Source organism: Scaptodrosophila lebanonensis, unplaced genomic scaffold (assembly GCF_003285725.1).
Source record: "Scaptodrosophila lebanonensis strain 11010-0011.00,11010-0021.00 unplaced genomic scaffold, SlebRS2 tig00001415-arrow-pilon, whole genome shotgun sequence".
Lineage (NCBI taxonomy): Eukaryota > Metazoa > Arthropoda > Insecta > Diptera > Drosophilidae > Scaptodrosophila > Scaptodrosophila lebanonensis.
Genome location: NW_022060742.1, coordinates 2,565,562 through 2,581,621, shown reverse-complemented (window position 1 = coordinate 2,581,621; position 16,060 = coordinate 2,565,562). Strand labels below are relative to the sequence as shown.

The following is a 16,060-nucleotide window of genomic DNA, read 5'->3' as shown; positions in this document are numbered from 1 at the left end:
AACTCCACAGGTCTAAGAAACGCACGGAAAAATCTACTACAATCTCAATATGATGAAGATGTTCATGAGATTTAATCAGATATAATAACAGGAAATAGATGATCGGTTCAAGTTCTTACAAACTACAACTGTCCAGGTATTCCACAGCCAGACAAACCACAAATACAATACTTAAGTGTTTTTATATAATTAACAATATTTAATGAAATAGAATAAGATATACATATATCTCTATATCAGAGAAAGATTCATTTAAACTCATGAATGATGAAACTTTTTGATTATCGGAACTTAGGGATATGAAAGTTGATGTACCAGAACATGTACATACATACATACATATGTACATGACGTACATAAGTATGCAGATTGCGAATGTTATCTGAAACCCCAATTATAGTACAGGGTTCCCAGCCACCAGTAAAGTTTTGGAGACTCTGCTGTTTATACATATTATATATATATATTTTTTTAAAGCTCTAACTATAACCCCAAGCTCCAACTAAAGCTGGATCTCCAAAAAATTAAGTCTTACAAGGTTCAAAATTTAGTGATATAATTATGTATTATCGAATGAATTTGGATCTTAAGTACTTACATAAATCGTAACTGAATTTTTATGTTGAATAAAGTCAACTTTTTTTAACAATTAAAGTAAGCAACGAAAGGACAAAAAGTCAATGCCTTAAACGAACACTCTATTTGGCCAACGGTAAGTGACCAGCGAAGAGGGTTTTGACTCCGAATTAAAAATCAATATTCCCGTCGAAGCACCTAGTCTTGAATCCATATACAAGTATGTGCAAAATCATTACGAAATTGCAGAAAAGTTTGGGGGGACAAGTATTCGTAACTTGAAAACCCTTCTTTTGGATATGTTTGTGGCCACATAGTGTATACATAACGTATATATGTATTTGAATAGGCATGTATGTATGTATATAGCGCATCGTATTTTTAGTTGACGTTCAATCTCGTGCGGCTGACAGACAGACATACAGTCGGTCGGTCGGTCGGTCATTTGGTCGCTCGGTCGGGCAGACGGTGCGTATGTTGTTGGCTGTGCGCCACCGACTGCCTCTGGCATGAATCATCGTCCTCATCATCATCATCATCATCATCATCATCATCATCATCATCATCATCATGCACAACAAGAACAAAAACAGCAGCAGTTGCTGTTCCCGTTGCAACTATTTGCATTTCATTTACAAAAATACCATTTTATGTTTACGCAAAATTTTTGCGCGCCTCCACAGCCAGCAGCGAGCAGCGAACAGGCCCAGCGTCTGCCGCTCTGGCTGCCAACCCAACACTACCATACCTACAAAAACTAAAAAACCAAAAACACAGACAGACACCAGACATACATACATATAAAATGGGAGACAGACATCAGCGGCAGACAACACGCACGCACTCATAATTTTTTTTTTTCAAAAATAGTTTGGCGCTCAACTGCAACAATTTACAACTTTGTCGCGCACTAAATTCGAATTGCGCCAAATCAAGAAATATATACATGTACATAATTGTGGAAAAATCTCTACCGTACTATATCGCCACACGACTGGATCTATTTTATGAAAATCCCCCAGAACCAGCATGGCGTTGGCATTTTAAGCAGCAGCCCATTAGGACCATAAAATTGTGAGCAATTCGGGAAAAATTGTTATGAAAAATCGGTGGGTGTATGTTTTGGCTGGCCTATAAATTGCGGTTGCTCCCTATATTCTGGCTAATTATCTAAACAAACAAAAGAAAGCTTGCCAAATATGCCACTGGTATTCTCGTTGTTTTTCTTTTTCTTTTCATTATTGTTATTGTTGCTTATTGTTTTCATGCAGCATGTGTGGCCCATTCGATGGGGTGATGAAAATTGAATAATAATGAATTTATTTTAGCATATGCTTAAAAGATGGTTATACCGATTTGGCCGGAATTTCTTCAAATTATTCGCAATTGTAAATTTTCTATTAATAGGGCAGTGCATCGAGCGTATATTGAAAAGTATTTCAATAAGAGTAGAGATTTTTTCCACTCATTTTCAGTGCTGATGAGAGTTCGTCGGCTTATAGGAAGTTGAATTTGGTTTGGGTAATTTATATATTTCAATTATTAAATTTTTTACATCAATGCAAAGGTTTATTTACACCTAAATCCTTACCTACCATAAGTCCAAACATGAATGAATGAACTCTCAAATCTGTCTTTGGATATTAAGAAATCGCTTCGTAGCTGCACTTTACAAATAAAATACGATTCCTTAATTTCTTATATCCTTTCAGCATAATTTTCTTTTCTGCCTGCCTTACTTATGTATATTTATGGAGAAAATGTAAAAATGGTTCACTCCGCCATCTAGCGGTTTTGGATCAAAGCACAATTTAAACAAAAATATTTCATTGCATACTTTTGGGCACACACTTAATATTTTTACAGTACTAGGTAAGTATTTGAGAAATGGTGGATTAGATTTTTTAAAAATTAAAAAAAATTATAATAGTAAAATAAATATCAATATAAAATATTGGACGAACATTTAAAAATAAACTCGAATTATAATTAATATTTGGTCGGATTCTTTAAAGCAAAATCTAGAACCCCCCTAATATTCTATAGCTAAAGCTAATTGGTTGATTATCAGTAATGATAATATATGTATATATTTCAATAGTAATAATATTCTCACTTACCGGAATTTTGGAAGTGCGCAAGAATTCCAGCAGAGCTTCGAGGGATCCCAAAGTGGAAGCCTGCACATAGACTCCTGCCTGGGCCAATTTAATGTGACTAAGCGCACTCTTCAGCTCGCGTGCAACCTCTTCCCTAAAAAATAGACACAAATTTTCATTTAACCGTTTTCAAGCAACTAGCGAATGCCTGACAGCTGCTTACCTGCAAATCTCGATTTCATCGGGTTTGTGCGCAATAAGCAAATTAATGCCAGCAATGGCCTTCTCAAGATCCTTTGCTGCTATCTTTACGCCCTGAGCAGCCTTCACCTCTTTGTACTCCACATATGCGTTCTTCACGCGCAACTCCTTCATCGGCTGTGGCATCAGCAGCGAACGAATCTGAGTCGTAATGGGGCCGTCGGTGCCCGCTAGGATCATTGTCTGACCCTCACGTAGCTTGCCGTTAATTAGTATGGCATCGATGGTGGTACCAAGACCTGGTATGGCCTTAACCTCCAGAACTGTGGCCTGCAGTTCCTCGGAGTACATTAGGCGCTTGGCCAGCATTTTCTGGCAGAAGTCGACAATCATAAAGAGCAGGTTGCCCATTCCCTCGCCAGTGATGGCGCTGGTCGGCACTAGAGAGATATATGTCTTAGGATCGGTGTTCTCGTAATAGAGGGCTGCGTTGAGGCCCTGTTCGGCGAATTGTAGAATAACCTCCTTGGTGCGTTGCTGGAATTCAAGCTGTGTGTTCGCCTGTTGCTCCTTAACCACATCGCGGACATCACGACGAGCCAGAACTTTCCAATCATATAAGCGATCGATTTTGTTCAGCGCCACAATGAATGGGCATTTCTTCTTTTTAAGCAGGTTGATGGACTCAATGGTTTGGGGCTCCAGGCCGTGCATAATATCGACGACCAGAATGGCAATATCACAGAGTGAGGAGCCGCGATTGCGGAGATTGCTGAAGGACTCGTGACCGGGAGTGTCGATGATCAGCAGACCTGGCAGACGATGATCAAAGCCGGTAGCTCCTCGTACATATTTCGTCTGCTCCTTGATAGCATCGATGGGTACATTGGTGGCACCAATTTGTTGCGTAATGCCGCCCGCCTCGGAATCCTGGACATGCGTGCGACGCAGCTTATCGAGAATTTTTGTCTTGCCCGTGTCTACGTGTCCCAAAACACAAACGACGCTGGCACGCAGCTCATCGGTGGTGCGTTTTTTCTCCGCCTCAGCTTGCCGTTTCAAAATGCGCGCCTCGGCACGTAGGCGACGAGATTCGGGATCATTGGCCAGCGCTTGCTCCTCTTTTTCGGATTCTTCTTCACTTTCCTCGTCTTCCGATTCACTTTCATCATCGCTATCATTCTCTTCGCTCTCCGTCTCGTCGGCTAGCTCCGCTTTGCCATTGTTTGTCGTGGTTGTGGTGGCTTGTGAGGATTCATCCTCAGGTTCCGCTTCACTGTCAGTGGCATCCCAGGATTCTTTGACTGCCTCCTGCTTGGCAGCTTCGGCTATGGCCTGTTCAGCAGCGGTTTGAGGAGTTTCTTTTCCGGCAGCTGCCTTGGCCTCCTCATCCTCAGTCGTTCCGTCCTTCGGACCCTTTTTCTTGTTAGGCCTTATGCGTGTGCCTGCAAATATGTATGTCGTTAGTGAATATATTCAATATTTGAAGTTTGGGTTACTTACCTGGTCGTGGCGCACGCCTCTCAGTCGGATCTGGAATTTCCAATCCCTGCGCCTTTAGAGACTCCAGTAGCGCCTGAGCGCGTGCTCGGTCTTCCTTTTGTTTTTTCGTCAAAAGTTTGCCCTCAGCCTTGAGGCGCGCCTTACGTTCGGCTTCTTTCTGCTTCTTCTTTTCCTTTTTCTCAGCTTCTAGTCGCACAGCCTCGAGACGTGCCTCTTCGCGTTCCTCCTCTAAACGAATACGCTCCTCCTCCAATTGCTGGAGGCGAGCTTCTTCTTCCTTGCGCTTTTTCAGTTGCTCCTGCATTGCCGCTACCATGGCCGCGGACATGCCTTTCTTCTTTGTATCTTTCTTCTCTTCCTCAGCCTCGGCCTTTTTGTCTTTTTTGCCCTTTTTCTTATTTTTTCCGCTCGCTTTACCGCCATCCTCGGTCTCGTCGCCCTCATTGGCAACAGGCTCGGCGTCATCCTCTACAGCAGGCTCTTCGGAAACCGGCGCTGGTTCAGGCGCAGGCTCGGGCTTTTCCACCGGTTTTTGCTTGGGCTCCAATGCTACGCGCTGCTTAGCCAAAGCCGCTTCGCGTTTTTGTCGCTCCTTTTTCTCCTTTTTCTTTTGCGCTGCCGTTTTCATGGTGCCTCCAGCTTCTTCGTTTCCAATCTCGTCATCGCTGCCCTCCACGGCAGCTTCTTCAGCAGCGGCAGAAGTTTGTTTCTGTTGCTTCTTATTCTTTTTCTTTTTGCTGAATTCCTCATCGGCCAAATCTTCGGGTGACACAACCGTCACTACAGAAGGCGCTTCACCAGCATATTCCGCTTGCAGCTCGGCCAGCACCTTGTCGAGATCCTCCTCGTCATCATCTTTTCCCTTGCGCTTGCCCTTTTTGCCTTTTTTCTCGTTTTTCTTTTGCGTCTTTGTGACGACCACCTCCTCCTCGTCCTCATTGTCGACTGGTGCGATTTCCTCTGCCGGCGCTTCATCATCATCATCGTCGTCGTCGTCCATTAACAGCTCGAAAGCCGATTTTTTGGCCGCTTTTCCCTTAGACTTGGGTGCTGGAGCTTCATCGCCAGACTCATCATCGCTGGCGACTTCTTTTGCCTTCTTGCCTTTGCCCTTGACATTCAATTTTTTCACACCCTTTGTCAAAGCCTCCACCTGATCGGCATCGCTACCTTCATCCGAATCCGGTGCAGTGGCCCTCTTGTTCTTTTGCTTTTTGCCTTTCTGCTGCTGATTCCGCTTGTTGTTGGCGCTTACCTTGTCCACATCCACACTGTCGGCATCGGAGTCAATGACCGTTTGGCTCTGGGCTGGATTACTTTCGCTGCGTAAACAAAAAAATGCAAATTAAGTACACTGTAATCGATTAGAAAGTTGCCAACACGGCCCACCACGTTGGCAACAATAACAACAACAACACCCCCACCAAAAGCAACAAACATAGATCGCTGCATGCGTACTCACATTTCATCAGCTGAGGAGCCACCACCAGCAGTGGTTACTATCTCTTTCTTGCCCTTTTTAGCTTTAACCATCTTTCCTGGCGCAGTCTCAACACGTTTCTTCTCCGAATATCCACAAAAAACTTAAAGTTATTCACTTCTGAATGTGTACACGCGACGCAACGGCTGCGACGTCGACGCTTTTCTCGCTCGGCAGGCAAATGACAAGCTGGCTGTGTTCCCCTTAACGACGTCACGGTTCTATGGACATTAACTGAACACTTGGCCAATACAGCAGATTGATTTGCGAATCCTTCACTTGCCAATTTGCAAGTACTTATTATACACGTTGTTGCAATGAACAGTGCTGCCACCTTTTAGAGCATGTTGCAACAGTGCGCACGCACTATCGATAAGCACTGAAGATATATCGATGTTTAATATCCATGTACTGCGACAGCTGATGATGCATTTAAAAGTTCAAATGTCAATTTGCAAATGTTAGTTGTGTTTTTTATTATTAATTAAAATTGAATGATAATCTATACCGGAAATTTGCAACACCCAGATGCAACACCAAACACATCATCTAATTTTTCAAAAAAGCTTGGCTTAATTATTTCAACAAAATGTCACCCAATATGGAATATTATATCTAATACCTTCATTTGCATTTAACCTGCGATGGGCACGTAGTGGCTCTTTGTGCTCCGAAGGCTCTTTCCGTTATGTTTTGGAAAGTGCATTAAACAGTTTTCTTACATACTTGTATGTGCATATACATACATACATACACACATTTTGGAAGGAATACCCCAAATATTATTATTTTTGGGTGCTTGCGAAATTTTTTCAAGCAGCTGTTTAATTGGCAGCATTGACAAAATATCGATGATTGTCTAACACAACAGTTGTTATTGCACTCTTCATTTGCCATCTCTAGCCGGTAGCCTCATCAAAAATGCCTTTGCATCCTTTCATTTTGTTGTTCGCTCTTTTCATGTTCGGTTCGTTCTGTGGCACTTAGATTTGTTTTGTGAAGAGATTTTCTGATTCATTTTAAAAAGTGCAATTCTGGTGGAAATTTATTTTGCCTATTGAGGCGAACTCAGTGCACGAAGCAGATTAGTGTAAGAATACGCTGCAAATGCAGAGAGATTGCTTAATATTTTATTCCTACTTCTTTTGAAGTTTTTTGAAAGATTTTTGATTTTTTTGACGTCAAAGAAAACTGCATAAATCGCGTGTTTAGAAACTCATATCTTGAATTTATTCAATCAGCACGCGGTCGTCGAAAGAACCAGAAAATAAGGAATCGAATATTTGTAAATGTTCTATTGAAGAAAGAATTCTTCAATCCATTTCCAAAGCGCTCTTTGCGTTCTTGCTATTGCTTGAATTCGCATTCCTTGAACAAACGTATTGTGTAAGTATGTGGCTCCGATTTCAGCTTGAAGCTGTGTATGTATTTTATATTTTATGTTGACAAAGCATGTTTTTCTCTTTTCGAAACCACAGCGGCACTTGAAGTTTTTCGAAAGGACTGCTTAATTTTTCCAAAGCGCGTTTCGGGTTGCATCTTCTGCTGCTTTTTGAATGAGCATTCGTTGAACGAAACAGATTGTGTAAGTATGCGACTCCGATTTCAGCTTCCAGCGAATTGTACTTTATGTTTTTTTTGGCTTCTTTTTTTCAGCACTTGAGGATTTGGGGAAAAACGGATGATGTCCAACGAGGCAACCGGCATCAGTGACGAAGCGAGCAGCATATCGAACAGCAACACTCCTGGGGGCAGCAGCAACGCGGCGACGGTGGGGCTTTAATTGTCTTTCAATATTTGTTTACATTATGTGTTGACTTTGTGTTTATGCTTCTTTTGCAGAACAAAAAACTGCACACTCAAGCGAACAAAGCATTCGCACTTCTTGCGAGCGAGTGCGGTTTTAAAGTAGAAACTACCGAGGACCATTTGAAACGTTTACAAAATCTGCGCAAAGAAATCAATTATATTAACGAGACCGATTGGATGTACGAGAGTTTGGACAAGAAGCCGCAGCAATAAAATGTTAACTTTTGTTCGCAATTTTCTCCAAAGTCCTGAACAGCAGCGCGAGCTTAAACAGGAGCTTCTGGAGAAGGAGACACAGTTTCTGGACCATGAAGTATTGACGGAAGAGCTGGAAACTGAAGCATTAGTTTCCTGCATGAAGGACATCATCATAAATACGGTCGAAGGCGAAGTGGCAGATAATCTCAACACTGGCGTTGGCGTTAACAAAGTTCCAGGCGCCTTATGTACATCCCAAAAAGGCGTCATCACCAAAATCTCTTCAAACAGCGGCGTCATTGACGATTTTACTTGCTTCGATGCGCAGGCCGCTGGAACGATATTTGCGGATCTGCATCCCGGTTGTGTTGTGGAATATTTGTCCTACCAAAATGATAAGACCAACTACAAGAAGGTGGTCAAAATTCAAAATGTAGTGGAGGACAACTGGGATTTGGGCACGGTGAAGGTAAGTTGCCTTTTTTGCAACAAAAATAAATGCATTTAGGAAGGAAGATAATGTTTTAATCCTTTACAAGTTTATTGTTCCAATATCCCATTTACACTCCAACAGATACAAGATGCTGTTGAGGCGCTCAGAAAGGAAAAGCGCACCATCTTCAACACGCAGCTACGAAGTGTCCCAGGATTAATCACCGCACGTCTACCTTCTGCCATTTACGTGGACACGGCCTATAACAAACAGGAGGTGGACTTGGACTCTGTTGAGCTTACATTCATACCCAAGGAGGGTGATCGTGTTATCCTGGAATGTAACGTACAGCTGGATACATCCTATGCGGACCAAGCAGGCGAAATTCTGCAAGTGTTGAAAGTTTTGCCATCACTTATGAAAATTGGTGAAAAGCTAACGGTTGACAAGGTTTTTGAAAACATAACCGTTCTCTCCGGAGATGCCTATATATTTCAGCAGGATGTGCCCCCAGGCACGCAGTTGCATTTGGGCGACATTGTGAAGGCGGACCTGATTGAGTGTGATTACGTAAGTTTAGTGCGTTCCATAAAGTGAATGTATAATATTATTTAGCGCCATTAAAAAAAGAGAAATGTTAAAACCCCATTGATTCAAGCCCCAGGAAAAATGACTAAAATGCAAGTAAATAGTGTTTTTGTATTCTTTTTGAGAATATACAAACCAATATTGAATTTAATTGAAGAAAATTGTAAATTTTTCACACAATTCTTGGAGGCCGTTTTACCCACTTTGGAGTCAGAATTTTTCACACTTTGAAAGGAAACATGTGTACAAATTTCAGCTTCCTAGCTCTTCCCGTTGGGCTCTGCGTTGATTCCTAATCAGTGAGTCAGTCAGGACAAACTGTTTTATATACATATATCGAGGTTTTTAACAGATTATAAAATTCGAACGTGTCAGAAATATGCAAGTTCAGTATCTTCTGACATCTTATAAGGATTGTTCTCTAAAGAACAGTATTTAAATAGTCAGATATGGGTAAAATTAGGCATGACTGGGTTTTTTATTTAGTTGGATTAAATAGTATCTTTTAGAAGGACTTGGGTGGGATCGACAGGAGACATATGAAGCGGACTCGAAATGAAACCATCTCTTCATTCGCTAAATTCAAAATGTTGAACAGACTTTGTGCCTCAGCCTAACATTTGATTCGTATCTTTTAGAGGTGATCTATTCTCAAGGGCCCAGTCAATTTACGATTACTTCGGTTATGTTTTGAAAGTATATTAATTCTCATAAAGGCTCTTAATGTACTTCAGACTAGTGTTTAAGCACAATTCAACATGTTTATATTTAAACAAAAAAACAACGTTGTTTTCTTTTTCTGGAAATATCAAATCGTTCATAGGGAGCTGCCCTGAAAAGGAATGGAATTGAAAGTAATTGGAAGAAAGTTGAACTTTTATGTAAAATTCAAAGACTCCTTCTGCATACTGAAATAATTGCCTTTCTTTGTCACTCCAGAATGATTTCGTACATCGTGCCATCAAAATTGAGATGCTGGAGAAGAACTTTGGCGAGATATGCCGGCAACCAAACACGACCAGCCTTTATGCTGTGAACATCGTTGGCGAAGAACGTTGCATTCTCACTAAACTGTGGGAGAAGAAAAATGTGACGTTGAAAATAGAGAATAATTTGACGCGCACGGTTCTCCTCAAAGAAATCGAATTGCGAAAGGGTCCCGATTCACTGATCAGTGTGGTTGAGCCGCTGGGTGAAGCTAAAATAGGTGCTGGCGGTCAATTGTCGGTCATATTCGAGGTGCAGTCCAAGTTCTTTGGCGAATCAAAGGAACTATTTACATTGGTGTTTGATAAATTTCGTGTTAAACGCTCGTTCATCATCATTGTGTGCGAGTCGGAGGAGCTGGCCCAGGAGGCGGAACGTCGTTTGGTTGCCTCAGCCCAGATGAACACCAATGGCCGTACAGTGGCCCAACGCTCGCGTTACTATGCCCATCAGGTGTGGTCCAACAAGTTCGATGTGGTGCCTGGCGAATGCATAGCCACCAAGCGTCGTTTTGTGCCCGTTCGGCTGGGCTTTTATGAAGTACCCGAACAGCTGCGTCTCTTATATTTGACCATAGAGCGTCGCAGAGAGATGTTAGGGGCCATTGAGAAACAGTATCCGTGCTTGAAGGAGGAGCTTTGCATGAACAACTATGTGCAGCGCTTCAGTCTGTTTCTGCACTTGGAGGAGATTGACTATTTCATTAGTTTTCGTAATTACGATCGCGACCGCGCTCATTTCCAACGTGATGGACAATTTCTATCGCTACAAATTGAGAATCTCGCAGAACGTCGTCCCTCGCTGGTCGTGGGCGATGTTGTGCATGCAATCAACATCTGGGGCGCAGTCAAGCCCAATCCAAAGATCTTCGAGGGCATTGTCCACAAGGTGCTCTTCGATCGGGTGCTGCTCAAATTTAATGCTGGCTTCCATGAACAATACAATGGCTCGGATTATAGTCTGCAGTTCCATTTCTCTCGTTTCGGCTTTCGCAAGCAACATTTTTCGATCTCACGCATTATAAGCCATATGGGGGAAAAGTTTCTCTTCCCCACAAAGGTTACAAAGCGCAACAATCCCCAATTAGAGGTCAGTCTTGTTGACGACAAGGACATGTATATCTATGACACCAAACTAGATTGGTACAATCCAAGCCTAAACTCTATACAGAAACGTGCCGTTTATAATGTGCTGCGGGGCGAGACTGAATGTATGCCTTATGTCATCTTTGGACCACCCGGCACGGGCAAAACTGTGACTCTGGTGGAGACCATTCTCCAGTTGGTTAAAAATTTGCCCAGTGCCCGATTGCTGGTGGGTGCTCCCTCAAATAGTTCTGCGGATTTGATTACCAAACGTCTAATTGAGAGCGGCGCAACGACTCCGGGCTCCTTCATACGTCTAGTGTCCCAGAACCAGATTGAGAAGGATCTTATTCCAACTGAACTGATGCCCTATTGTGCCACCGTTGACATTGGCTCTATAGGCACGGTTCATGATACGGTGAGTTGCTAAGAAATGCTGAGCTTGGCCTCTTTTTTTATTAATCTTTCCATTCGGCAGATGGTCGTCACGGAGCAGGGCTTGAAGTTGCGCTGCCAAATGAAGTTCTTGGGCATTTATCGCGTCACCATCAGCACCTGCACCACATTGGGCAACTATTTACAAATGGGTTTCCCTCCCGGACACTTCTCGCATGTGCTTATCGACGAGGCTGGCCAGTGTACCGAGCCAGAGACAATCATTCCAATAGTGTTGCTGCCACGCAATCACGGCCAAGTAGTACTTGCTGGCGATCCCCATCAGCTACAGGCAATCGTTATCAATCGCTATGCGGCCGAGCGTGGCTTTCAAGTGTCGTTTTTGGAGCGTCTCCTCGAGCGTCCACCATATCGAAAGGATTTACAGCGCTATCCCAATACCTCGGGCTACAATCCAATTCTGCTCACCAAGCTCTTGTACAATTATCGTTCCCTTCCATCCATTATGTCGACCTATAGCAAATTGTTCTACGACAATGAACTCATTCCAATGGTCTCCCCTGTGGATTCGCGTGAGGTGCGCTTGTTGGAAGTGCTGCAGTCTGTATTCAAACCGAACAACCGTGACTTGCCACGCACACACGGAACCATATTCTATGGAGTTTTGGGCGAGAATAAGCAGGAACCTGATTCCCCATCGTGGTTCAATTATGCCGAGGCGAATGAAGTCTTCATTACTGCCATAGCCCTCTACCGTTTCAATGTACATCCCGATCAAATAGGCATCCTAACCCCATATATTAAGCAGGTAAAGACGTTGCGAAATATGTTTATTGCCTCCGATGTGAAAATGCCAAAAATAGGGTCAGTGGAGGAGTTTCAGGGACAGGTAAGCGTCCATTCGATTCGCGTTCAATCAACTATAGTTGTCCTTTTTTGAAATTTCAGGAACGCGACGTAATGCTCATCTCAACTGTACGTTCAACTGAATCTATTCTACGCCAGGATCGCCGTCTTTGTTTGGGTTTTGTGCGCTGCAACAAACGCATGAATGTTGCCATTTCCCGTGCTCGTTCTCTGATGATCATCTTTGGCAATCCACACTTGCTATCTGTGGACGACTGCTGGCGCCAGCTCATACTCTTCTGTGCCAATAATAACGCCTACTTTGGCTGTGAGATGCCCGTATCACTGCTAGAAAGTAACCAGAAGACAGAGGACTCCGACAATGAGGATACCTTCGACTGTGTGCGTTAATATCGATGGAAAAAGTACCTTTTCCAAAGCCTTGAAATCAAACCAAATCATTAATGAATGATTTAAAATCGTTTTTATTTTTTTCTTTATATATATTATTTTTTATTAACGTTTTGATTACGGATTTGTACGCATTTAAAATGACTGAAACAAATATTCTTTTTTTATATTAACGTTTTACGAAGACAAAGCAATCAAAAAATTGTTATTTTCAACTTAAACTATTATGTGTGAATCAAACAAAATATGATAGACTCTGCAAATTGTATTTTAATGACAGCCTTATAGAAATGGTGGTCCCTATGGGGCATCCATTTACTTGCATAAATATAACTTTAAAATCCCAATGAACCAAACGAATCTTATGTAATTAAGGCTTGATTGAAATAAATATGATAACACCAAAAATAATAATTCAAGAGGCTAATTTTTCCTTCAGTCAAATAACAAAAATGTTAACAAATTCGCTAAAAAAAATCTTTATAAAATTTGGAGGTGTTTGTTTCATGGTTTACTTTCGAACATTTGATGAATTCGTGTGCAAACTATTTGCCTTCATGCCATGTGAAGCCACTGGGTCTTGCAATAAAACATTTTCCCATGCTTTATTGCGCAAATATGTACATATGTACATACATATGTATGTATTTTGAAAATCTTCAGTCTAATTCATTCACAACGATGGCTCAGTTAGGAGGCATTCAATGTATAAGAAAAATATTTCTTTACTAATGATGTTCTTGCCAAAGATGCCATCCATTGTCGAACATGTTGGCATGAAACGACGCAAGATAGACACATTTCTACTACACTCTATTTATGTACATAGAGTGAAAACTCCCTTAACGGACACCTCTTTTATACGGACACTCCTCGTCGGACACTTTTTCTAAAACATTCGATCGGTGTATACAATATTTAAGTATCCCCTTAAGCGGACACTCCCCTTGTAACTGTCCGACCAAGAGAGTTTTCACTGTATGTATGTATACTAACGTGGAACCGAGCAAATTCGCGTATGGCTTGTCATTCTTCGTTCTGGGAGTTACAAACGTACACAGTGTTGCCAACTTTTTAGAAGAAAAAAAATCTGTTTTTGACGGGAAGGAGACTGAAATAAAGCTACAAATTTTTACAAAAAAAAAGCGTAGTAAAAAGCTAAATTTCTTTTTACAAAAAATGCTTAGAAAAATGTTTTTTCAAGCTTTTTTTTGGTCATCTTGGTGAACATTTTAAATAATATATATATATATATATAAATATAAGAGTCACTTTTCGTATAAAAAGAGCTCAATAAATCATCATTAACCACATATTTTTACATATTTGTTGGCAAAATTACAAATCGCGGAAAAATGCGAAATGTATTTTTAAAAAGCCAGAATTCCCGCTTTCCGCAATTTCGAATATTTTCCCGCAATATCATTTCAAAAACAACACCAAATAATATTATTATATTATATTATATGTTTCCAACTTTTTTCATTGCCTTACTGTTCACTCAGATAGAAATGGTTCATTTAGTCTAGCATCCGAATTAATTAATTGTTAAGTATTAGCCGTTATTGTGATTTCACGTTCAGCCCACGTTTTGCAACACTGAACACGGCTCTATATTATCTGCAATTTGTTAAGAAGAAGACCTACCGTTAGTTGCGCCGAGCTGCGATAAAGTTTTTTTTTATTTGTTTTGCAGTTTTCTTATAGTCAGCATTTGCAAGACGTAAAGTCTTGAAGACTAAAACAATAAAAAAATGACTGAATATGAGGAATATATTTATGTGCTCAAAGAATTTAAGGAGCAGCATCAAGAGAGATTAATGGTAAATTTGTGTCAATATTTGTTTGCGCGTTCGTATTTCTAATGTTTTTTTTAAAATGATGTTAAATAAGCATCGTAGTTTGACAACAAATTTGTTGTGTGAGTATGCGCAGGACATTTTCTATTCAATGATGGAACAGGAAGGACGACGCTTTCCGATACTTTTTATGTCCTCGCATATTAAGGATCGTCCCCATCTGCTCCAGTTCTGCGAGACACTCACCAAACAATACAGTCTCAACCGCGTCGTTTTGCATTTAGCGATTTACTATTTGGATCGCTTCATCGATCGCTTCACCATTCGACAAGACAAATTGAATTTGGTGGCGATTGTTTCCATTCATCTGGCGTCCCAGATGGAGAACTCGGATGCATATGTGCCACGCTATAGCGATATGAATAGTTTGGTTAATTATTGTTACACGGCCTTTGAGTTCAAGGCGGTAGAGCGCAAAATATTGTGCTTTTTCGATTTCGAGTTGATACGTCCGACCACTGCCAGCTTTGTCGAGCTCTTCTCAGACAGTTTTTTAACAGAAGAGGATTATATCGCATATTCCCAGATGTTAGTGGAAGATAATCAACATGTGCAGGGCAGGCAGCATGCAGCTTATGCCAGTTTGCAGCAGATGATTACTTACTTGGCTGAACTTTTACTGCGTATGGCCGACTACACCCTACGAAGTGAGCATTCATCATTTTTACTTATTTGAGAAGCTAATTTAAATGCCTTATTGTTTACAGTCAATAGATTTGGCAATGTACCACCCTCTTTGCTGGCCGCCAGTTGCATTGCATCTGTGCGACAGGTGAGCGGTGTGCCCCAACGGTGGACCTTATATCTCACCGACTTGACATCCTACACAGAACCGGAGTTGCAATCATATGCAGACATTATAACAATTTATCACTACTATTACAGTGCAAATAATCCAGAGGATCAGATCAGCACACCAGTCTCGCAATATCAGCCGCAGGACGAGCTGAAACATTGGTCCAGCCCAGATTCTGGTTTCGATGATTACTTGTCGGTGTCGCACGATGGCGCAGCAACTATAATTGACATTCAGCTGCTTGGAGAACCAATTGGCACAGTTGAGAAAAATGTGTCGGTGCCGCAGGATGGCGTAGCTACTGTAGTTGACATCCAGATACTGAAAGAGCCATTACGTATAGTTAAGAGAAGTGTCTCGGTTCCACAGGATGATGTATCAACTGTTGTTGATATTCAGATACTATCAGAACCTGTTAAGAGAAAGTTGGACACAGTAAACGATGATATTGGTGGCGAACAACAAGCAGCTAAACGCCAAAAACTCAACTAAGGTTAAATTTCTGAGCAGGTGTTCTTGACGGACGTCTTCCTGTAGCTGAAAAAAAAAAAAAACAAATAATATATACAATATATAATAATATATTTTATATATACTATATACAATATATTAATATTATATTCCGATCATACACTATATATTCTAATGTATAGTATATATATAGTATCATCATCTGAAATGCATAGTTTTTGTTTGTGCATTGCTCATAAAACATACTACAAGTTGTGTAAATTCGATGTTGAAATTCTTAAACGGAATTTAAATTATTGAATTGTACATGTAAGCAATAAAT

The 16,060-nt window shown here is 41.2% G+C and overlaps 3 protein-coding genes across 3 annotated transcripts in view; 2 read left to right on the top strand and 1 right to left on the bottom strand.

Annotated features, from left to right (window-relative positions):
- The window catches only part of LOC115633041 (eukaryotic translation initiation factor 5B), a 60,034-nt gene extending 53,856 nt beyond the window's left edge, over positions 1-6,178 (bottom strand). The window contains exons 1-4 of the mRNA XM_030530384.1: positions 5,842-6,178; positions 4,380-5,701; positions 2,899-4,321; positions 2,697-2,829 (exon numbers count right to left, since the gene is read on the bottom strand). Of these exons, the coding sequence (XP_030386244.1) occupies positions 2,697-2,829; positions 2,899-4,321; positions 4,380-5,701; positions 5,842-5,912 (2,949 nt within the window). The 5' untranslated portion in view covers positions 5,913-6,178. The remainder of the gene's footprint in view (positions 1-2,696; positions 2,830-2,898; positions 4,322-4,379; positions 5,702-5,841) is intronic.
- A 638-nt stretch (positions 6,179-6,816) lies between these two features.
- Positions 6,817-13,023, top strand: LOC115633042 (probable RNA helicase armi). The gene is made up of 9 exons (XM_030530386.1): positions 6,817-6,949; positions 7,101-7,245; positions 7,338-7,444; positions 7,516-7,630; positions 7,702-8,335; positions 8,441-8,869; positions 9,827-11,377; positions 11,438-12,244; positions 12,304-13,023. Exons 5-9 carry the CDS (start codon positions 7,883-7,885, stop codon positions 12,610-12,612), a joined length of 3,549 nt encoding a protein of 1,182 aa, XP_030386246.1. The 5' UTR covers positions 6,817-6,949; positions 7,101-7,245; positions 7,338-7,444; positions 7,516-7,630; positions 7,702-7,882; the 3' UTR covers positions 12,613-13,023.
- A 1,275-nt stretch (positions 13,024-14,298) lies between these two features.
- On the top strand, positions 14,299-15,812 carry LOC115632809 (cyclin-J). Its single transcript, XM_030530061.1, has 3 exons — positions 14,299-14,435; positions 14,506-15,118; positions 15,179-15,812. The coding sequence occupies exons 1-3, from the start codon at positions 14,367-14,369 to the stop codon at positions 15,757-15,759; spliced, it is 1,263 nt and encodes a 420-aa protein (XP_030385921.1). The 5' UTR covers positions 14,299-14,366; the 3' UTR covers positions 15,760-15,812.
- Positions 15,813-16,060: the final 248 nt, after the last annotated feature.